The sequence below is a fragment of the Globicephala melas genome, chromosome 5 (genome assembly GCF_963455315.2).
Source record: "Globicephala melas chromosome 5, mGloMel1.2, whole genome shotgun sequence".
Taxonomy (NCBI): Eukaryota; Metazoa; Chordata; class Mammalia; order Artiodactyla; family Delphinidae; genus Globicephala; species Globicephala melas.
In genome coordinates this window covers 29,437,237-29,461,786 of record NC_083318.1, presented here as the reverse complement: position 1 = coordinate 29,461,786, position 24,550 = coordinate 29,437,237, and the positions used below count along the sequence as shown (strand labels likewise).

The window sequence follows — 24,550 nt, the reverse complement described above, 5'->3', positions numbered from 1 at the left end:
AACTCTCTCATCAACTAAATATAGAAATCACACAATAGTATATCCTATCTGGGAGATTCACAGTGTGATGGTAGTGCCATCTGGAAGCTCTGGAAGAATGGAAAGTAGTGAAAGAATATTCTTAACTCTATCTACCGCAGCACTGCCTGCTTTGCAATTATATCTATTAATATTATCCATGGATTGCACTTTGGGAAATATTGACCAAGTTTTTCATGGTTACTTAACCCTTAAACATATTTCCTCTTCAGAGAACAGAGGCAGTATAGTTAGATATTTGGATTTTGGACTCAGATAACCTGAGTTCAAGCTCCAATGCTGTGACCTTGAGCAAATGACTTACCTCTTTGAATGTCAGTCCTTCCACCTCTAAAATGGGCATCATAATAGTATCAGTCTCATAGAGTTGCTGGTAAGTCTTAAACGATAACGTCTATGAAGTACCTAGCATAGTGCCTGGCATATAGAAAGCTCTCTAATTTTTTATATTTATGATTGTACTGCTACTATTAGAGATGGCTTGGATGTATACATCTTAGCTACTCATAAACATGGAAGTCATTATTGTGATTTCTATCATCTTGAGCTTTTCATTCAGAGGCAATAGGTTTGGGCTGATAACAGATCTTTCAACAGCCAACTTTGCATCTGGAATCTCCTCCAAACCTCATCTACCACACTCTAGGCTAAAGAATTCAATCTCACTTAGATAAGATTATCTAAGAGTTTAGTTATTTAACCTAACAAGTTAATCAAGTTTATCTTCCTTGTCCTTCTGTCCTTCCAACCCATTACTTTTCTGTCTCTCTTTTTTCTTCTTATGCTTTTGAGCTCCAGTACTGCTTTGACTAATTTATGTTTCCTTTTCTCTTTCATCCAGCATCAACTGAACTGATTTAGGGTGACCTGGCCATGTTTTACTAATCCACCAATTCAACAAATATTTACTCACTACCTAAGTGGTCCTTGAATTTATGTATCACTCTGTGCACGGAACTCCAGGACCTGACTTTGGCAAAAGGCAGAATCTGAATGTTTACGTAAGATGAGGAAAAAGAATGAAAAGAAAACACAGCTACCTAAAAAATAGCTGAGATGCAAAAAGCCTTTTGGTTAGGAGAGAGAGACTGCGCACACAACAGGAAGAAGCCACAGACTCAGTGGCAAAGGGTGAGATTTTCCATCACAAGCACACCTCTTCCCAAACGTTCTCTCCTCGAAAGCTGCTGACAGAGCTTTGGCAAAGGATCATCCTCCCACTGGCCGATAAGCAAAGCCCTGTTTTATATTTAACTCACTCCAGTAGGAGGGGTGGAGTGGGGGATGCGTTGTTTGTAAGAGGAGCCGTGACAATATTCTCGTCAGTCCTCTTCCTCCAGCTCAGCTCCTCTTCTGGAGTCCTTACCCCACCCCCTTGATTCCACATTCATCCTTGAGTGTCTAGTGGGAACGTGAAGGGAGAGGAAAAGATTCAAGCAGCCAGAGAGAGAGAGGGGTGGGAAAGGCGAAAGCAGGCTGCCAAACCAGGGAATTCCTTCCAATTGAAAAAGGAAGACTGCTGACGTTAGTTAGTTAAATTTAACAACCTTTTATGTGTAACATTTGACTTTGGAAACAAAAATGATCTTGGAGGAGGGAGAAGGCTCTAAGAGATACTGCATTAAAAGGAAACATGTGGCCATCATCTGTGCGGTGGTGGTGGGTGTCGGATTAATAGTAGGACTTTCCGTGGGCTTGACCAGATCGTGTGACTCTACCGACGGAGGACAGGGCACAACCCAGGCTGCTTCCCAGAGGCCTCCCACTTCGAGGCCTCCCACTTTGAGCCCTCCACAGGACCAGGGGGTCTGCCCTGCCAGTGAAGATGAAAGTGGAGGCTGGAAAGATTTCAGGCTGCCGGACTTCATCAACCCAGTGCACTACGACCTGGAGGTGAAGCCCCTGTTGGAGGAGGACACGTACACGGGCAGCGTGAACATCTCCATCAACGTGAGCTCACCCACCTGGAACCTGTGGCTACACCTCCGGGAGACGAGGATCACCCAGCTCCCGGTGCTGAGGAAGCCCTCTGGGGAGCAGGTGAAAGTCAGGCGGTGCTTCGAATACAAAAAGCAGGAGTATGTGGTAGTGGAGACAGAAGAAGAGCTTGCACCCAACAGTGGCAAGGGTCTCTACCAGTTGACCATGGAGTTCGCCGGCTGGCTGAATGGCTCGCTCGTGGGGTTTTATAGAACAACATACGTGGAGAAAGGACAAATCAAGTAAATTTTTTAATTTTTTTTTGCTTTATTTCTCCAAAGCTATATATTTGCTTTCCATTTCTTCTCCTTCCCTTTCACTTTCCACCTTTCAATTATATTGATGGTCTGATATTTATCTAAACTTGGTTTCATTTCTGCCTGTTCATCTGGGAAGCAAAAATTCTTGCCCATTTATATTTTCAAAGCCTACCACAAAATTTGAAAGTATTGAATGAGCTGCATGGAGTCTAAAAAATCAGTGTAAGTCCTTTATTTCATCAGGAAAAATCATAATATACTGCATTCTATCCTTAATATTTACATGAACTACCTCAAACTTTAAAAATACATGTGTCTGGTAAATTTCACTGGTGATATTCTTGGGCTATGTGGCAATGATTTTAAAGTGAACTTTTAAAATTATATCACACTAAATTTAAGTGAAAATCAGTAAATATCAATTATAATTTTGTCTGTTTTATTGGAGAAGAAACATTGAGAGTATGTAAAATTCACGCAATTGTTTTTGTGTTTTCATTTAGGAAGGAAGGTAGGACTATGTCTTTTTAATCTCATATGGCCAGAACCATGTTTTACAGATAAGCTTTCAATAAATACTCATTGAGTCCATACATTAGTGGTAGCACACGGATAACTCTTCAGGCTTATTATCTATCATGCAGTATGCAATGGTTATGCTAAGCCTTAAGCAATTAAGAACATAAATATATCCCCCCCACACAGCCCTCCTAGTATACATGTATATATACTTGCATTCCCTGAGTCTAGCCAAATGGTTACTTGCCTTGTCGCTCAATCAGAGGCTATTACTAGAGCTTTGTCAAAGGCATAAACTCTCTCAATGAACTCAAAAAACCTTCACTCTGCAGGTGTGGTCCTTGCATCAGAGAGGAAGGCTACACCTGAGGTAACACTGAACTTGAAACTGCTTTGACCTTTGCCTACTTAGATTCTGAACAAGTAAATGATTAAGGAACCTTATATCACTGTTCAGAGTGAGACTGAGGCCAGCCCTCTGAATATTCCTTTCCTATGTTGTTTTAAGCATTTTATAGAGCAAAGCAAATCTTTTGGTCAGAATTCTTCCTATTGTTTGTCAGAGAGACCCAGGGATTAAAATAAAATATTATACATTCTTATCTCACTGTGCAGTACAGCAATAAACTGAGTAGAAATGATAGTCTGAAAAAATATTTGGAGGGATCATGTTCATATAGATACTGTATCTTAATATTACTTGCAAAAAACAAGCTTCTTTATTGTTTACACATTCTTTCTGTTTATAAAAATTACAAATGTTGAAAGCATAGAAAATTATAAAAAGGAAAAAAAGAACCTATAAATAATTTCACCACCCAGTGGTTAGCCCTGTTAAAACACTAATGTATATTCTAAATTTTTTTAGGTAATCAAAATTGTAATTATATTATGTCTACATATCTCTCTGTCCATATACCTTTTAACTGAATATACTGTAAGCATTTCCCTTTGTTAAATATTTTCAAGAATCTGATTTTAAAGACTGTGCAATATTTCACTGCATGAATGCAGTTATTTTTTTAAAACCAATTCCCTAATGTTGGACATTCAAGTAGCTTCCAGTGTTTTATTACTATAAACAAGTCAGAAAGAACATAGTTGTAAGTACCTAAGTGTGTATCTGTTTATTTTCTCATGTTAGGATATAGTCCGAAAAATAGAATTGCTGGGTCAAAGGGTACAAATATGTCAAGAAACATGTAACATTTATTTTGTTTAATTATTTCATAAATAAGACACATTCACTACAGAAAACTTGAGAAACAGAAAATTATAAGGAAAAAAATCCATCTATAAGTCCATCACTCAAGCATAGTCATTGTTAGCAGTTAGGCAGACATTCTTCTAGTTATTTTTTCTGGATACAGATAAACATGGCATTATTATGCTGTATATAGTATTGTGTAACATGTTTTTACAATATATCAACACTTTAACATATAATTTGGTATTCTTCCACAAATGACTTAATGGATATATGATAGCCCATTGTACCAATAAAATGTAATTGATTCAACTTTCCCATTAGATTTGGGCACTTAAATTGCTTCTACTTTTTTACCTATAAACACCTATAAAATGTAATGAACAGCCTTATAAAAAACTATGAATAGTATTTTCTAATATTTCTATAGGAAATTTCTTAGGAAATTGGCTCAAACTACACATGTACGAGTGCATGCATGTGTGTGTATATATACACACATCTACACATATATAACACATGTGCATGCACATGTGTATATGTGTGTATCTCCAAACTGACTTTCAAAAATATGTCCCAAATTACATTTCCACAAACAATGAATGAAAGAACTTATTTCTCTGAGCCTTACTAACGATAAGATGATTTTTTTAAGTGTTTGCAATTTGGTAAAGTAATAATACTCTAAAGAATATCTACTTTCAAGAGATTCTAAAAATATGTTAGTGTAAAGTGAAAACAAGTCAAAACTTTTAAATGATTATTGCTGAGTTTAAAACTGCTTTTTGGGTTGTGAAAAGAACAGAAATTGCATCTGGGTAAAGCCATCAAAATACTTTATAAAATTCTATACACTACAGGAAGGCCAAAAAATATGGAACACAGTTCCATTAATAAGTTTCTGTTATATATTTTATAAATACAAAAAATTACTATATGCTAAAATATATATTATTCATTCTAACTCTTTGGATTATTTTACTGTATGAGTTAGTTTTATGATAAGATATATACTTGAGAGATGACATTCTGAAACTTAGCTGTCTTAGTTGCTAAAATACTCAGAAATACTAAGTGACGCAAGGTTGGGGAGGAAGGCTGGTGCTCAATTAGGCTCCCATGGAGGACTGGTGTCACCAGGTTTGTCTGTTTTCATTGGTAGCAGATGAGGCTCTTACATTACACAGGATGCAGCCAGTTTTGCACTGCACACATGGTTTTGGAATGGTTCTGGAACATAATAACCTCATTTAGGCTCAATGGAATACTTTTTGTTTTTCTTATTCTGAAATATTTCAAGCATATGAGAAAAGTGCATTGTTTTCTTTCAAGCCTGTGAATAACATTTTGACAGAGCAGGCCTCTTTAGTGGGTCTCATCTACAGAGTGCAGAGGAGGGCCACAAGCGTGAGTTCAGAGGGAAGAGCACCGTCCTTTCAGATTATAGAGTGAACTTTGTAATATTTGATGCTCATGCAATTTCAAATGCCATCAGAGTAATACATTTTATGTACACCATCAAGATTATACTTTCCAACCCTTCTGCCTTATTGTAAAATTAACTCCAGGATTGAGTATATGCGGTATGGGATATGACCGTCGCAACCACAGTGCAAATAAACATTAGTGCACTCAATAGTAGCCAAAATTACTTGATTTCTGTAAATACAACCGACACTTGAACTTCACGGAGAAGAGACAACTATCTGAGCTTCTTTCCCTCAAAATTCAGAGGCAAATGGAGACTTGGAGAAGGTAGAGCAAGTTTAGAGTTCCCTAGCCATAATAACCGTATCATCTCACCGGGGAGACAGCTATAGTGAGGGTCAGGAGAAGAAAGTTTGGGAAACTTAACAGCCACTTTTCCTACTCTCTGGTCTGTTCCTTCGGGTCTGAGGAAAACTACTTCGAAGGATTGGAACCTTTGGAATGTTTTCCTGCCCACACCACCAAACCACTTCAACACTCCTTCTCAATAGTTATGTAGGATTTCCAGTTGTTCTCAGAGTTCCCCTCTACTCACATCTCCGAAGTATATAACAATATTCTCTCCTCTCCAAGGTTCAGCATTTCCTTCTCTGCATTTGGATTGCTCTTACACAGCATTTCCTAATTATCTGTTCCAGAGAGTTCTAGTTGCATGGGATATTAATAGATACTGTCAGAAAAATGCAAGGGAGGGATTCTGTGGCCAAATTTCTTTGGGAAATAATACTAAACACAAAATTATGTTAAAGTTTTTTAAACTTTAAAGTTTTTTTAAAATGGTGGGACTTTTCAGAGACTTTTATATGATAATGTTCATTATGAACCTCTAGAAGCTGCCATAGTATGTAGTTTCCCAACTGCATGAGACTGTGGAATCTTCTGTGGGTCCCTGAGAGTGGGGTCCCTGTGTCTCTCTTGTTCACTACCTAGCACACAGAGAGAACTTAATGATTATTAAATGAATATATAGAAATTTTCATATACGCTCTCACACTAGTGTCCTCTGGAACATGCTGGGACATGCTGCATCGCCACAGCCCCTTTCCCATAGAGGAATCCAATTTCCACCAATGACAGCTCCACCTTCCCACTCAGTCAGGATGGAAAACTTCCCATGGTTCCTTTTCTCCCCGTCTTATCAAAGGCAAGAGAAGTCAGTAGAATCTTTTTTTGACTTAGGAATGCAGTCTTCATACTTTAAGGACTGAGAACCATTGGAACTGACAGGAATTGCAAGAAGAATTTAAAAGAGGGACACATGGTTTCCGGTTTGGGTTTTCTGGGTTTTTATAGCATTGCTGGGATTGAAGTTGAATTTTGATGTAATGGTGGGATTTCAATAGGCAGAGGCAAGCAAGAAGGTAAAAAGCAGGCAAACAGGAAAGGCATTAGGTCAAAAAAGCATAGTCGGGAGAAGAAATAAGTTTGTAGGAGAGGTTTATATGAAGAGGCTAGCTAGAGATAACTCTGGAAAACCCACAGGAAAAAAAAAAGTAAGGATATTTAATGACAGGCATTATGCAGGAAAAGTTAACCAATGACTATTTACATGGGGAGGAAAGAATTAAATCTGTACATGAGTATATGAGAGACACTGCAGTTATCCAGGAAAGAGAAGACGATGAGGATCAGGTAGGACAGTGATTTCAGGACAGACAGAAGAGAACATAATGGAGAAAATAGCTTGCAGGTAACGCAGTCAGGATTTGAAGACTGACTGGCTGTGGGGAAGAGATGAGTTATAGATTTAGGATGCTCCAGATATCTGATCTGATAGCCCACACCTTTCACTGATATTGAAAACAGAAGAACCAGGTTTAGAAGGGAAGGTCATGAGTTCGGTGGCCGATGTGTTGAATGCCTGTCAGACATCTAGGAAGAGATGTCTAGTAGGCACTTGGATAATTAAATCTGAAGCACAAGGTTAGGGCTTGTGATAAAGATTTAGCAGTTAAGTGGAAACAGAGCAGAAATCATTGAGAAGGTCATAATTAAGTGTGTGTGTGTGTGTGTGTGTGTGTGTGTGCGCGCATTATATCCTCACGCACAGATATGTATACTCATTTGTAGTTTTGATCTTGAAATTTTAATTGTATGTCAGTTTATTCATTATATTGATATGTCGAGCTATCAGTATGCCCATTATCAACAAAGAACAGCTTCAGCAGGGGTGTCTTGTTTACTTGTTGCAGGATGCATAGTAATTTCCTTTATTTTGGAAGCAAGGAAACAAGAAATTTTACTTGACCTTGAGTATCCTCTGCATAGAAAAAAAGCATTTGGAAAATAAATTTAAATAATTAATTGGTTCAAACCACCATAAAAATAGGTTGGAGGGGCTTCCCTGGTGGCGCAGTGGTTGAGAGTCCGCCTGCCGATGCAGAGGACACGGGTTCGTGCCCCGGTCTGGGAAGATCCCACATGCCGCGGAGCGGCTGGGCCCGTGAGCCATGGCCGCTGAGCCTGCGCGTCCGGAGCCTGTGCTCCGCAACGGGAGAAGCCACAGCAGTGAGAGGCCCGGGTACCACAAAAAAAAAAAATTGGTTGGAGTTTGAATAATCTAGATGGGTTGTCTTGCACTGATCAGCTCCTCTACTGAATTCTGGAACCCTTTACTAGTCTGCAAAGATACTTCATTGTGGCTGCCTCACCTGCATCAGCAGTCTTTCATTTAAGTTTTTCACTCAGACCTTGCTGTTTATTTTTCTGGCTCAAGATATTAAACTGCTGAACATAGCCTGAGAGTCTTCATTGGAAACAGTACGCCAGATGATTTATGAGGTAATCAAGTAGCTGGTTTTTTTAAAGTTGATTCAGAGTGAACGGTTGGTGCTTGCAATCATTACTTCCTCTCTCTTCAGCGTTCTCTAAGGTCAGCTTGATCTGATGCACTCACAGAGAAGTCAGAGGAATGCCTTCCCTTTTGTAAATTAACAAGCTACACAGAATTATACTTTTAATGTGCTGGGTCTAGTAAGTGACTTACAACACAGAGAGGCCCCTATGTAAAAATGGTTTACCTCAGCACATTTGCCTGGCATTATAATTATTTAGGACATAACCAAGAGTTACTCCTGAACATACTGTGAGATTAGCCAGGCCTTTTCCATTAATTTGCAAACCAATTCATCTAACTTTAAAAAGAAGTTTTAATCACTGAATAAAACCTCCCCAAAGAAGTTGTGATCTAAAATGGTTTTGTATTGCTACCTCATATACGTTGTTTTCAAATCTGCATATATTTAGAAAACTTTGGTAACTCTGGATGGAATTTAGCATATACAAATAGGGCCTTTTTAAATAATTGAAGTATAGTTGATTTATGATATTATATTAGTTTCAATATTTTTATAGATTATACTCCATTTAAAGTTACTATAAAATATTAGCTATATTCCCTGTGCTGTACAATATATCCTTGTAGCTTATTTATTTTATACATAGTAGTTTGTACCTCTTAATCTGCTACCACATCTTGCCCCTCCCCCCCTTCCCTATCCCCACTGGTAACCACTAGTTTGTTCTCTATATCTGTAAGTCTATTTCTGTTTTGTTATATTTGTTTATTTTTTAGATTCCACATATAAGTGATAACATACAATATTTGTCTTTCTCTGTCTGACTTATTTCATTAAGCATAATACCCTTCAGGTCTATGCATATTATTGCAAATGGCAGACTTTCATTCTTTTTTATGGCTGAGTAATATCCATTGTATACATAGATACTACATCCTCTTTATCCATTCATTTGTTGATGGACACTTAGGTTGCTTCCATATCTTGTCTATGAACATTGGAGTGCATGTATCTTTTCAAATTAGTGTTTTCATTTTTTTTCCAGATAGATACCCAGGACTGGAATTGCTGGATTATATGGTAGTCCAATTTTTAGTTTTATGAGGAACCTCCATACTGTTTTCCATAGTGACTGTACCAATTTGCATTCCCACCAACAGTGTACCAGGGTTCCCTTTTCTCCACATCCTTACTAACATTTATTATTTGTGGTTTTTGATAAAAGCCATTCTGACAGTTGTGAGGTGATATCTCACTGCTTTGATTTACATTTCTCTGATGATTAGTGATGTTGAGCATATTTCTGTGTGCCTGTTCCCCAACTGTATGTCTTCTTTGGAATATTGTCTATTCAGGTCTTCTGCCATTTTTATTCAGGTTGTTCATTTTTTGGGTATTGAGTTGTATAAGCTGTTTATATATTATGGATATTAACCCCTTACTGGTCATATCATTTGCTAACCTTTTCTCCCATTTCATAGGCTGTCTTTTTGTTTTGTTGATGATTCCCTTTGCTGTGCAAAAGCTTTTAAGTTTAATTAGATCCCATTTGTTTATTTTTTATTTTGTTTCCTTTGCCTTAGAAGACAGATCTAAAAATATATTGCTACAATTTATGTGAAAGAGTGTTCTGCCTATGTTTTCTTCTAGGGTTTTATGATTTCTGGTCTTACATTTAGGTCTTTAATTTATTTTGAGTTGATTTTTGTATATGGTGTGAGAAAATGTTCTAATTTCATTCTTTTACATGTAGTTGTCCAGGTTTCTGAGCACCATTTATTAAAGAAACTGTCTTTTCCCCATTGTATATTCTTGCCTCCTTTGTCATAGATTAATTGACTATAAGTGCGTGTGTTTATTTCTGGGCTCTCTGTTCTGTTCTATTGATCTACGTGTCTGATTTTGTGCCAGTATCATACTGTTTTGGTTACTGTAGCTTTGTAGTCTGAAGTCTGAAGCCAGAGACTGATATCTCCAGCTTTGTTCTCTTTTCTCAAGATTGCTTTGGAAAATTGGGGTCTTTTGTGGTTCCATATGAATTTCAGGATTATTTGTTCCAGTTCTGTGAAAAACGTCACGAGTATTTTCATAGGGATTGCATTAAATCTGTAGATTGCTTTGGGTAGTGTGGACATTTTAACAGTATCAATTCTTCTAATCCATGAACCTAGGATATCTTTCCATTTCTTTGCATCACATTCAACTTCCTTCATCAATGTCTTATACTTTTCAGAGTATAGGTTTCTCACCTCCTTGGTTAAGTTTATTCCTAGGCATTTTATTCTTTTTGATATGATTTTAAACAGGATTATTTTCTTGCTTTCTCTTTCTTTTGGTTCATTATTAGTGTATAGACAAAGCAACAGATTTCTGTATACTAATCTTGTATCTTGCAAGTTTACTGACTTCGTTTATTAGTTCTAATAGTTTTTTAGTGGAGACTTTAGGGTTTTCTATATATAGTATCATGCAAATAGTGACAATTTTACTTCTTTCTTTCCTATTTGGATGCCTTTTGTTTTTTCTTCTTGTATGATTGCTGTGGCTAGGATCTCCAATACTATGTAAATAATTGACAAGAATGGGCATCCTTGTCTTGTTCCTGATTTTAGAGGAAAAGCTTTCAGCTTTCCACCACTGAGTATGATGTTAGCTGTGGGTTTGTCATGTATGGGCTTTATTATGTTGAGATATGTTCCCTTTATACCAACTTCAATGAGAGTTTTTATCACGAGTGGATGTTGAATTCTGTTAAATTTTCCTACAGCTGTTGAGATAATCATGTGATTTTTATGTTTCCTGTTGTGAATGTGGTGTATCACAGTGATTGATTTGTGGATCTTGAACCATCACTGCATCCCTGGAATAAATCCTATTTGATCATGGTGTCTGATCCTTTTTATATATTGTTGAATTCAGTTTGCCGATATTTCATTGAGGATTTTTATATCTATATTCATCAGAGATATTGGCTTGTAATTTTCTTTTTTTGTAGTATTTTTGCCTACTTTCAGTATCAGAGTAACGGTGGCCTCATGGAGTGAATTTGGAAGTGTTCCCTCCTCTTCAATTTTTTTAGAATAGTTTGAGAAGGATAGATATTAGCTCTTCTCTATATGTTTGGTAGAATTCCCCTGTGACACTCTCTGGTCCTGGACTTTTGTTTGCTAGGAGTTTTTTTTTAGATTGGTCTGTTCAGATTGTCTATTTCTTCCTGATGCAGTCTTGGAAGATCTTATGTCTCTAGAAATTTATCCATTTCTTCTAGGTTGTCTAAGTTATTGCTTTATTGCTGTTCATAATATTCTCTTATTTTTTTAAATCTCTGTTATATTGGTTGTAATTTCTCCTCTTTCATTTCTTATTTTGTTAATTTGGGTCCTCTCTCTTTTTTTCTTGGTGAGCCTGGCTAAACACTTATAAAGTTTATCTTTCCAAAAAAACCAGCCCTTGGTTTTATTGATCTTTTCTATTTTTTTCAGTGTCTATTTATTTCCTTTCTGATCTTTATTATTTCCTTCTTTCTGCTGGCTTTGGGCTCTGTTTGTTCTTCTTTTTCTAAGTCTTTTAGTTGGTAGGTTAGGTTGTTTATGTGAAACTTTTCTTATTTCTTGAGGTAAGCCTGTGTTGCTATAAATTTCTCTCTTAAAACTGCTTTTGAGGCATCCCATAGATTTTGGATAGTTATGTTTTTATTTCCATTTGTCTCAAGGTATTTTCTAATTTCCTCTTTGATTTCTTGATTGACCCATTGGTTTTTTGTTGGTTTTTTTTTTTGCGGTACGTGGGCCTCTCACTGTTGTGGCCTCTCCCGTTGCAGAGCACAGGCTCCGGACGCGCAGGCTCAGCAGCCATGGCTCACAGGCCTAGCCGCTCCGCGACATATGGGATCTTCCTGGACCGGGGCACGAACCCGTGTCCCTGCATCGTCAGGCGGCCTCTCAACCACTGTGCCATCAGGGAAGCCCGACCCATTGGATTTTTAGTAGCATGTTGTTTAGTCTCCACCTGTTTGTGTTTTTCCTGTTTTTCTTCCTGTAAATGATTTCTACTTTCATACCATTGTAGTCAGAAAAAATGCTTGATATAATTTCTATCCTCTTAAATTTGTTGAGACTTGTTTTGTGGCCTAGCACACAATCTATGCTGGAGAATATTGCATGGGCTCTTGAAAAGAATGTGTATTCTGCTGTTTTGGGATGGAATGTCCTGTAGATACATATTAAGTCCAACTGGTCTAATGTGTCATTTAAGACCACTGATTTCTTAATGGTTTTCTATCTGATGATTCTATCTGGATGACTGTCCATTGATGTAAGTAGTGTGATCAAGTCCCCTACTATTATTGTATTATTGTCAATCTCTCCCTTGTCTGTTAATCACACTCATATTCCCAAATTAGTTATCTGGCTTATTTCTGAGGTGTGACTAAACTGAAACATTCTTGCAGAGAGTGACTTTTCCTCTTCCTTTGCCTGGGGAAGAAATCAGAATCCAGAGGAATTCAAAAGAAAAAAGCAGCTGACTAAACATGGGGTTGGAGCCTGGTGGATCTTCTTATAAATCCTTAGTACACTGGGGAAGTATACAGGCTTCTTTATATTCTGATGCATTTGCAATTCACTACAGTCTACATGTGTTAGAAACTTCAATTGATTAGTTAAACTGTTATCACAAAAACTAATCAATAATACTGAAGAACAAATTCTTGGCTGGGACTTTTTGGGTAACTTTATTTTGAAATAATTTCAAACTTAACAGAACAGTTACAAGAACAATACAAGAAACTCCTAGGAACACTACCAATTGTTTACATTTTGTCCTATTTCCTCTCTCCCCAGCAACCCCATGTCTCTGTCTCTCTCTAGACCTTTAGAGTATATTGAAACATTGTCTCCCTTTACCTCTTCACATTCAGTATATATTTCTTAAGTACAGGGACATTTTCTAACATAACCACAGTACAGTTATCAGAATCAGAACATTTAACATTGATATGATAATCATCTAATCCACAGTCATAATCAAATTTCATCAATTAACCCAGTATTTTTTTCCCAGTCCAGTATCCAGTTTGGATTCATGCAATGCATTTAATGTCATGCCTTTTTAGACTCCTTTAAACTGGAACAGTCCCTTGCCTTTCTTTGTCTTTCACAACCTTGATATTTTTGAAGAGCACAGGCCAGTTATTTTGAGAATATCCCTCAGTTTTAGTTTGTCTGATTTTCCTCATGATTTAAAAATGCAAGTCAAGCATTTTTGTCAGGAATTTCAGAGAAGTGATACTTGGTCCCTCTCACGAAGTCACATCAGGAGACACGTTATGTTGATCTGTACAATTATTAGTGATCTTTGATTACTTGTTTAAGATGGTATCCAACAGTTTTCTTCATTGTAAAGTTGTAATTTTTTTATCTGTAAGTAATTTTCAGAGAAAGTGTTTGAAACTATTCAGATATTCCTTTCCTCAACAAACTTTCATCCACTTTGTTTTGGCATCCACTGATGATTTTCTAAATCCATCATTCCTCCTAAAATTATTAGTAGGCAATCTACTGTAAAGAAGAGCTTTCCTTTGCCCCACTTATTTATTCATGTTTTATCATGGATTCTTATTTTAATCAATAGTTTATAATTCCATTACTTATTTTGATGTTCCCCCAGATCTGGCCAGGGGTAGTCCCCTCCAGCTGACTTTTGTGTCCTTTTGACTTATTCTTATGATTCTTTGAAAACTTCCTTACTTTTTGGCAAAGCAAGATGTTCCAGGATCATTTTGGACCTTTCTGATCCAGCACTGGAATCAGCCGTTTTTATGAAGAGTTCTGGTTCCTTTTATTGGAGAGTGGTAATGGGAACTAGTTGTGCTCATTGCTACAAGCTTGTCATTTCTTCTAGACAAAACTAGGAAATACATGTCTCTGTGTATTTTTATATCCATTTACATATATAGATACATGTGTATGTGAAAAATCATTGAGTATACACTGAACCTGCAGTTACAGTTCAATACCAAGGTCTAGTCTTCCCTTTTTTACAAATTTATAACTCTCTTCCCCAGCTGTGAGAAACCTGCCTTCTGTTATCCTCATTTTTTTTTTCATTTGCTCAAGCTTGGGATACAGAAGAGATTGTTTCTGAACTGTTAACTCATGCCACTGCAACAATCCAAATCTAAACCTATTTACTGGAGCTCAATATTGATTTAGTTATTTTTAGGTAAAATTTATATACATTAAATGCACAAATCTAATGGGAACAATTCAATGAATTTTGACAAATGCACACATCTTTGTTAACCACACCCATAAAAAGGTATAGCTTTTTTTTTTTAACATCTTTATTGGAGTATAATTGCTTTACAATGGTGTGTTAGTTTCTGCTTTATAACAAAATGAATCAGCTGTACATAAGGTATAGATTTTTCAGTCATCCCAGAAAGTTGTCCCCCTCAGTCAACAGTGTCCTAAAAGACAGACCTTTTCCAGTTTTATTTTTTACAGATTAGTTTTTTTGGCTGAGTTTTTAACAACTAATTTTTATATCCAGAGGGGTTTTAAAAGAAATTCAAAAATATTTTAATTTCTTGTAGTTGGATGTTGACCTATGACATATTATTTTTTATATAAGTTAATGTATATAATGCATCCTTGAACCCAAATGAAATGAAGACACTTACCATGGCCTCTGCTGACCCCTTAGTCCCTCCAGTTCACTGTACTTCAGCTACACTGGACAGCTTTCAGGTCTCAACCACATTAAATTCTTTTCCACTTTAGAGACTGTGCACTTGCTGTTCCCTCTGTTAAGGAAACACATTTTCCCTAATCTTCACCTGTCTGGGTTTTTCTCATCATTCGGGTCTCAGCAAACCATCACCTACTCCAAGAGACTGTCCCTGACTACTCTACCTAATATTGCTCACCACTTTTCCTGAGTCATTTTCTGTCACTTCCCCTGTTTCATTTTCTGTATAGCTCTTAACACTCTCCTTATTTATCTATTTATTTATTTATTCTTTGTTATTCCCTCAGAACCTAGAATAATGCCTGGTAGATGTGTGTGTGTGTGTGTGTGTGTGTGTGTAGGAAGGGGTTCAATTAATATTTATTGGATCAATGAACAATGTAACAATTTGTTATTCTTTATGAAATATGTTCCTTAGTCTCTGAGAATTCTGAAGGATGAAATATTTTCCTTACACAAATTATTAATGAATATAAGTCAACATTTCTTTCCTTTTACACTTTTTACTCTGCTTACCCTTCTAATGAGCAAATGTACAATATCTTACTGTAATATAACTACATGTAAAAAGTTTACATTCATTGATTTGTTTTGAGCAATTACTCAGAAAAAAATATTTCCACTTTGAAATGATGGAAACATTAAACACTAACATTTTAGCTTAATAAGCATTAAGTTAGAGCTATAAAGGAATACTGTCTCTTTCCAAAAGTGGACTTTAAACCTGGCCAAAGGTTGCTTCACTGGGAGATTGCTCAGGGACTGACTTTGCATGAAAATGAAAACTAAGGGATTTGTCCCTGGTGTAACATAAGTAAGAAAGAATGTACTATTAGGGACAGGAGCTGTGGACTCTGGAATATACTCCTCTACTCCGTGACAGGACACAGCTGTTCACACTCACAAGGACAGGTACAAGCAAGCCTTTGAGTTTGGCTTTGTGTTTACCTACTTGTCGCTTGATGGCTTTAGGATGGAAAGAGTGATAGCTCAGAAACGGATTGATTTTTGCTCATTTAGAGTTCACAGATTTTTAGTTATGGCAACAAAATACCTAACTACTCATATAAAATATCCGAAGCAGTTCCTGAATTTTCATTTATTTGTTAACCTAACAATTCCAGGAAAGACTCTGACAACTATTTGATAGTTTTCTGGATGGAAACTCATTTTAAGAAATGCAGTAGTTATAATTACATAGCTGATTCTTTTCTATAGGAATAGAAACATAGGGGCTATCAGAAGAGGCAACATATATTTTGTTTGTGTGTTTATTTCTAAGGAGCATAGCAGCCACTGATCATGAACCAACAGATGCCAGGAAATCCTTCCCTTGTTTTGATGAGCCCAACAAAAAGGCAACTTATACAATATCTATCGTCCACCCCAAAGAATATAAGGCACTTTCAAATATGCCAGTGGAGGTGAGTATTTTAAATTTTTTAATTTATGCAGATAGTCTGTTTATAATATCAGGTAAATTACCTGCTTTGCTATGAAAGAACCTACTGAACTCTAAAATAAATGTGCTCTAATAGCTTATTTAGAAGCTCGAAAATACATTTGGGCAATCTCTTTTCTTTGAGTACTAGACATCTTTAATTCAAGATATCACATTCCAATCAAAACACCATGTTAGGTTTTCTAAGCAAGAATGGATACAGCTGGGTTCTGCTTAAATGAAAGAAGCCCCTAATCATGACAAATTAAAGGCAAACTAATGGAATTACAGATTTAAAAATATTCAAGGGCCTAGTTACTATTCTTGGTTTTCAGTTGAATATAAACCCAGTTTTTAATAGAGGGCTACTACAAAAAATCATCACTTAAATATTGGAATATAGCCACAACTCCAGGAAACACCATGCCTATAGGTATTCTAGTGAATAAGAAGTACTCATTAAATGTTAAAAAAAAAAAACAGGCTACAATAAGTTCTGTTTGTATAATTATTAACATGACTCTTTCCTCTGTTACTGCTCCTCCTCTCCAGAATGGGTAAGGCAGTTAACTAAAGCATCATTACCTCAAGGTTGAGGTTTATTATTCCTTATACCTTTGACATGTAAAAGGATGAAGCTTGGGGCTTCCCTGGTGGCGCAGTGGTTGAAAGTCCGCCTGCCGATGCAGGGGACACGGGTTCGTGCCCCGGCCCGGGAGGATCCCACATGCCGCGGAGCAGCTGGGCCCGTGAGCCATGGCCGCTGAGCCTGCATGTCTGGAGCCTGTGCTCCACAACGGGAGAGGCCACAACAGTGAGAGGCCCGCGTACCGCAAAAAAAATAAAATAAAATAAAAGGGTGAAGCTCATCCTTAGATGTAACTGTCACCTATCTAATACCAGAAAAGCATTGTGCGTACTTTACAACTCCCATCTTTCTGATCCACTTTGTGAAATATCATCACTGAAATTCATCCTCTTTAATTACAAATATTCCTTGAAAAAGCAAACCAAAGCTTTAAGAAGGTTAAAAAGTAAACTGTTGGTGTAAGTTTATCAACTTTTCTTCTGGTGTCAGAACCTGGGCAATTGGGTTTTGATTGGAGAAGAAAGAGGAAAGGATAAACCTAAACTATGACACTCTAATTCAGAAGACTGGATCAGAATAAAATGCCATCAGAATTTTTTGGCATAGAACAGAGAAAATGAAAGTGGGAGGAGTAAGAATGCAAACTTTACTAACCTCTGTTTACAGTTTCCTCACATGACCTTTTTGTTTTGCAGAGTATATACTTCTTCACTTTCACCTAGTTCCAGAAACTAGTCCTGGAAGAAGGTGAATAATCTGGGTCCTTAGGAGATCGAAACTACTACTAGGTTCTTATCATAGAGTAACTTTGCTGGGGCTCCAACTCTTCTCTATAAGCATGTGCACATCATGCTTGCCTTGCCGATGATGCATCAAGTTCTAGTCTAGCCTCCCTCTCTTAAATCCTTTTTTAAAGCTTTCCACTGTAGAGTAACTCACTGTGTGGCTGCAGGGCATGTGGAAATGTTTAAACAATGGGTAGCAGGAATCAGGCAACTATTCATGGATGAAGTATTAGGACTGATGACTGGCTGAGAGAGGAAGGCAAAGCTGGCATGGACAGAAAACCAGACAGATGGGGTCGGTAGTTGCATGAAGTAATGCAATCCTTCTCTCTCTCCACGGTAACCAAAGCAGTGACTTTAGTGACCATACCCTGGGTCTCAGATGGAGACAACCAGAGATGAAAAAGACAACCTGACATCCTGCTATGCCTGGTACAGCTATTACCCTCTTGCACATAGTCAAATCAGCAAATACCTGCTTAGTTCGTTCTGTGTGCAAGGCACTGAGCACTAGCCTGTTCTTCATTAAGAGGCCACAGTACCTGCTCAAATATTATGGCCAGGATTGTGTGTTTAATGTAGAAAGATAAACTCCTGTCCAGTTTATATCACAAAGCTGTATTTCTCCCTGAGAAACCTCATATGGTATATAGTTCAATCACTCTTTCATAGTACTAAAAATAAAATGAATTTTCCTCTAGTTTTTTTCAACATCACCAGTTAGGGGTAAAATTTCTTTTTACACCTAAGCTTTGACAAAGGACTTCTGACTGGAAAGCTAGGTTTGGAGTAATTTTTTGTTTGTCTTGTCCATGATTGATCTTTTTATAAATAAAAAATTATCTTTTGCTTTCAACAGAAAGAAGAGTCAGTGGATGATAAATGGAATCGAACAACTTTCCAAAAGTCTGTTCCCATGAGCACTTACCTGGTGTGCTTTGCTGTACATCAATTTGACTCCGTAATGAGGATATCAAATAGGGGGATACCTGTGAGTACCATTATATATTTTTTAAATTTACCACGTATGCATTTGTGATTTTATAATTTTTTTGAATAGTTTTTTTTTTTTTTTCACACAACAGACCAGAAAAGCCCATTAGTCACCAGGCTCTGTGAGCCTGATGATACACTGAATAATAGAGGAAAATGTAAGCTGAAAGGACCCAGGTGAAAAATAAACAAACGAAACAGCCATAGGAATGGATAGTCTTGAATTATTTAAGGTGAAAATTCACTATAAGTCCAAAGCTAGCTCCTAAGTATATCAGCACAAAGGTATTAAATATTTGCACATGCTTAATTTAGTAAAATGATTGGGTGTATGTGTTTGGGGGTCCCAGATGAAGACCAGAGGGAGAGGAGGAAACCAGAGGGAGATGAAAATCCTTCAAGTAACTAAGCACTGAGGTGTCTGTGGTGCCATTCCAATGTGTAATTCAACATAGGACAACAGCAAAGTATCAAAAAGCATTTTCTAAAAGTGTAAGAAAATACAAATAAGCTTTTTTTAAATCAAAATGATGAACTGAATAATTTTCTTAGAAAAGTAGATTCTAAATTAGATTCTAAATTAGAAAAGTAATTCTAAATACTTTTACCTAATTATTTTTCTCTTTTGGGGGGCCCCCAATTTGCTCATGCCCTGAACACTTGCTAAGCTGTCTAACGGTTAGTCTGCCTCTGTGATACATATTATATATATAAAACATTATAATCTTTGCAATATAATTTTATAAGGAAGAAATCATCGCTCCTACTTTACAGATGAGAAAACTGAAATAATGAGTTTAATTAATTTGCTCAAGATCACCCAACTGGCAAGTGGTGGAGACTCAAATTCCAGATTCTTTTCAAACAATGTGCCCTGCTAAACGTTCTGAAATGTGATATTCTGAAAAATATCTTTACCTCACTGGAGGGGAGAGATGCTCCTCCCTCCACCCCATCTACGGAAGACAGGCAACCAGAGTTTCCCTCCTGCAAAAACCTGTGGGGTTCTTTTCTTCACAACTGAACAGAACCTTGCAGGAGAACTTAAAGGCATCTAATGTGAATGTCAATTCAAGGTAAATTCCACCTCTTTGGCATTTGACTGGCTCCCTACCCATTCACTCTAAATTGAAATCTAGCCCTTAACACCCAAGCACAAATGCTCCAGTACAATTTCCCACTCCAGAGGGAATTACAGGAAAACCACACTACTTATATCTACTTGAAAGTAACATCGGTGGGAACCCACACCAGTCTCACAGTACTACATTCTTAGAGCTAAACAGACAACCTAAGACAGACATATGAGGAAAACAAGCAACATAAAAGAGAAAATCCAAGACCAACAGAAAAGCACAGTGTGAGTAAATAAGAATAGTTAGGGAAACAAAAAAAAAAAGCCATAAAAAATTAAACATATTCTGACAACACAACCTTTAATTATTACACTCAGAGATTCAAGAAGATATGATCACCATAAAATAAAAACAGGAAACTATGATAAAACAATCAGCCATAGTAGTCAGAGTTTAAAAAAAATAATTTCCAAAGCATGACCTTGCTCTAACCTCCAGGAATTTGTTGCTAATTCCTTCAAAAACCAGAACCCAATAAGCGAATAGCTTTAGTTCCTGCCAACTTCTTTGTGTCTTTATCAACTCCACGGAGATGCTTATATTGTTTGAAGCCCTGATACTTCTCGTGGGTTTTCCACTTTTATATTGCAACTATCATTTCTGTTTGTTTGCAGTGGGGGTACATTAAAGCATCAATATTCTGCATGATCTAGAGCCAAAATCTCTATATTACTTGTTCAGCTAAAAAAAAGATTAAGCTAGTTACTTTTTGTGTAATACAACATTTTTAGTAGAAATTTCATGAATCAAAAAACTATTCTTATCCACTCTGTTTCTGACAGTATTATTCTGGTATATTTATCACCTGCTATTCATAGTCAGATTATACTGTGCAGTCCAAAAATCTATAATACCCTGACTGAACTCACCATTCTGGCAAGAATCCTTTATGTCAGTAAATACTGAATCGAGGCCTATGTTCTTCTTAACTGTCTACCTGGAGTAGCAGATATTAGTACTTGAACCATTCACTATGCTTAAAATGTCCTTGTTGCTCATGAAGATTAGAGGACCCAACCCTAAAAAATTGTTAGGAAAAAAGGTAACCAAGTTTGGAAAGTAGCTCAAAAGACTTAACTCTGCTTATTTCCTTTTTTGAATATTAGTTGCATTACATTTTTTATTGAGATATAGTTGGTTAACAATGAAGTTCAGATGTGCAACATAGTAATTCACAACTTTTAAAGGTTATACTCCATTCATAGCTATTATAAAATATTGGCTATATTCCCTGGGCTGTACAATATGTCCTTATAGCTTATTTATATTACACATAGCTGTTTGTACCTCTTAATCCCTTACCTGTATTTTGCCCCTCCCCTCCCCCTCCCCACTGGTAACCACTAGTTTGTTCTCTATATCTGTGAGTCTGTTTCTTTTATGTTATATTCATTAGTTTGTTTTATTTTTCAGATTCCACATATAAGTGATATCATACAGTATTTGTCTCTCTCTGTCTGACTTATTTCACTAAGTATAATACACTCCAAGTCCATCCATGTTGTTGCAAATGTCAAATTTTCATTATTTTTGGGCTGCGTAGTATTTCATTGTATATATATATACACCACATCGTCTCCATTCATTTGTTGATGGACACTTAGTTTGCTTCCATATCTTGGCTATTGTAAATATGCTACTATGAACACTGCAGTGCATATACCTTTTTCTTTTTAACATCTTTATTGGAGTATAATTGCTTCACAGTGTTGTGTTAGTTTCTGCTGTATAACAAAGTGAATCAGCTATATGTATACATATATCCCCATATCCCAAATCAGAGCAAGATCCTTTCTGACCCACACCCTAGAGAAACGGAAATAAAAACAAAAATAAACAAATGGGACCTAATGAAACTTAAAAGCTTTTGCACAGCAAAGGAAACCATAAACAAGACAAAAAGACAACCCTCAAAATGGGAGAAGATATTTGCAAACAAAGCAAATGACAAAGGCTTAATCTCCAAAATATACAAGCAGCTCATGCAGCTCAATATCAAAAAACAAACAACCCAATCCATATACCTTTTTGAATTAATGTTTTTGTTTTCTCTGGATATATACCCAGCAGTGGAATTGCTGGGTCATATGGTAGTTCTATTTTTAGTTTTTTGAGAAACTTCCATACTGTTTTCCATGGTGGCTGCACAAATTTATATTCCCACTGACAGTGTACAAGTGTTCCCTTTTCTCCACACCCTCTCCAGCATTTGTTATTTGTGGTCTTTTTGATGCCAAGTTTTCAGAATGAGTTTGATTTTTATAACATTTTAATGAATTTTTTAAAAATTTCTTTCTTTACTGGAAGGACTATTCTAAATTAAGGTCTCTTGATCTTCCCTGAAGGAATGTATTTAATTCAGGAAGCCACAGAAGATTGCTAATGATCCTTATTCTTTATTTAAATATACAAAAATAAAAAAGAATATAAAATTCTATGAGATAAGTTAGATTTTTTAATGTTTATTATTTGTTTTGAAAAATTCTACTGCAGGAATGATAATCACCAAGCATCAAACAACTCAAATTTTGAGTTAAATGAGAAGTAAGCTGTCAACAAATGTTTTGTGTAACGTAAGTGACGATGCTGGGTTTCTTCTCAAACAACACCTCATGGCAGCTGACCTCTGGAACTCAAAGTTCTGAACACATTGTGAAACTTCAAAGCGTCAGCGAAATTACAGTCCTTAGTCACCCAAACTTCAAGCCAAGGTTCTGCATATTTATAATAATTTATCTATGCATAAGGGGCAATCTAAAATTTAGGAAGTGTATATCACATTCCTGTGATAAAGCAGTCACAAAGAAAAGTTGAAAAAACCCCAGAGTATCACTATTCTTTTCTACTAAGTATTCCCCTTCCCCCAAATTTCTGCCTATTGCTGGAAGAATATTTAGAAGAACATAAACTTATAAAAAATTAAACACATTGATGACCTCCTGTAATATCAACCATGTACCTTAAACACGCATTTATAGAATTAAAAACAATATCAAGTTCTTTTCTCTTTCTCATCCTGGCTACATCAGCATTGATAATAAAATTGAGGGTTCCTCCAATCAGAATGTTTTATCAGTCTTTGTTGAGCACATACTATGTGCACAAGGAAGATGCTAAGCCCTGAAGGGAGTGAAATATGCTAAGGTACCTGCACTTCAATTAAGATGTAAAACAGAAGTGGTCACCACTGTCCAGTGTCTCCCAACTGTGTTTTAAGGTCTCTGCTGATCATGCCATTTTTGAGTGCCAAAGATCTCATCTTCTGCTTTAGGGGCCCTGCAAGGGTCCTGGGCCATTTAAAGGGGTGTGTCTATTTGGAACAGTAGAGATAAGATACAAAAACCTCAAGAGATGAACAGGTGCTAACTCTGCTGGATGATCGGCAGTGGAAAGGCAGACTGTTGTCAATGGGGAGAGTGATCATACATTTTTATCATTTATAGAATATAAATAATAGAGAAGGCGTTACTAATTATGCTGGCATAAGAGGTGTAAGCAGATAAGCAGCAGACTTACATTCCTGGGACATTCTGGGCAAACCTGGATGTTTGGTCACCTTTGTCAATGGAAGATGCTCAGCAGACAAGGACAACAAAAACATGGACACAGGACACAGCAGACCTGCAGGGCTGCCAGGTGGTAGTGGGAACCCTGTAGGCCCTGACTGGGCTTCTGACTAGGGTGATGGTGGTAGTGGTGGGTAGCATCTGTTCAATCTGATTCCTTTCTGTTCACATGGTCTTCCCAAGTTCAGTGCCTTCACCTCAGACTTTAAGACACCCTTCCAGAGCCTTGCCCCTTCAATCTTAGTACCCCTCTCCTGGGGTACTAGTTTATTGAGACAGAGCCCTCTGGACGTCCCTCCAGTCTCTTTCCAATCTATTGTTACAGTATAAACATTGTGGTCTGCTTTTTTCCTTGCCTTCTGTTTTTATTGCTAAAATCCTTTTTAACCAGGCTCTTGCAAATTAAAACAGTTTGGCTTTCAAATTTATTGTGTAGGCATGAAAAGCCTATTCTGGACTTCAAAAACTTAACTTCTATTTTTTCCCCCTTCATTCTCCTAGTATTCCTAATGGTAATGTGGATACCACCCACATATAAGGAAGTGCAGACGAAGAAAATTACAGAGGTTAATCATTCAATGTATTATCTCTAATGATACTAATGTTCTTGATGGGACACACAGAGCTATCATGTGTCAAGAATTGCTTATGCATTAGCTTATTAACTGCTCACATTATCAGATAGGTACCGTTGTTACCTCTATTTTGTAGCTAGGGAAAGTCAGGTTTCATTCTTAGGAGTAGAGAAAAGAAGAAGTATGATACAGTAAAAAACAAACTTTGCGCTGAAGTTTAGTGTCAGTTTTGTCTTACTTCATTTTTCTCATGTACACATTTTTCTCACGCACACAATGTACACAATGAGGAAGTTTATTTTTAAAACTCTTCCAACTCTAAAATTTGAAATAGAAGTCTACAATCCTTACCTAAAACCTTTGTGTCTAGTTGTATGTTTGACATCAGAAATTTTCAGATTTGTGAATGGTAATATGGTACAAA

At 36.8% G+C, this 24,550-nt stretch overlaps 1 protein-coding gene across 1 annotated transcript in view; it reads left to right on the top strand.

Annotated features, from left to right (window-relative positions):
• Window positions 1–1,451: 1,451 nt before the first annotated feature.
• Window positions 1,452–24,550, top strand: part of ENPEP (glutamyl aminopeptidase) — a 104,595-nt gene continuing 81,496 nt past the window's right edge. Inside the window, exons 1-3 of the mRNA XM_030864062.3 lie at window positions 1,452–2,261; window positions 16,324–16,465; window positions 18,716–18,847. Of these exons, the coding sequence (XP_030719922.2) occupies window positions 1,621–2,261; window positions 16,324–16,465; window positions 18,716–18,847 (915 nt within the window). The 5' untranslated portion in view covers window positions 1,452–1,620. The remainder of the gene's footprint in view (window positions 2,262–16,323; window positions 16,466–18,715; window positions 18,848–24,550) is intronic.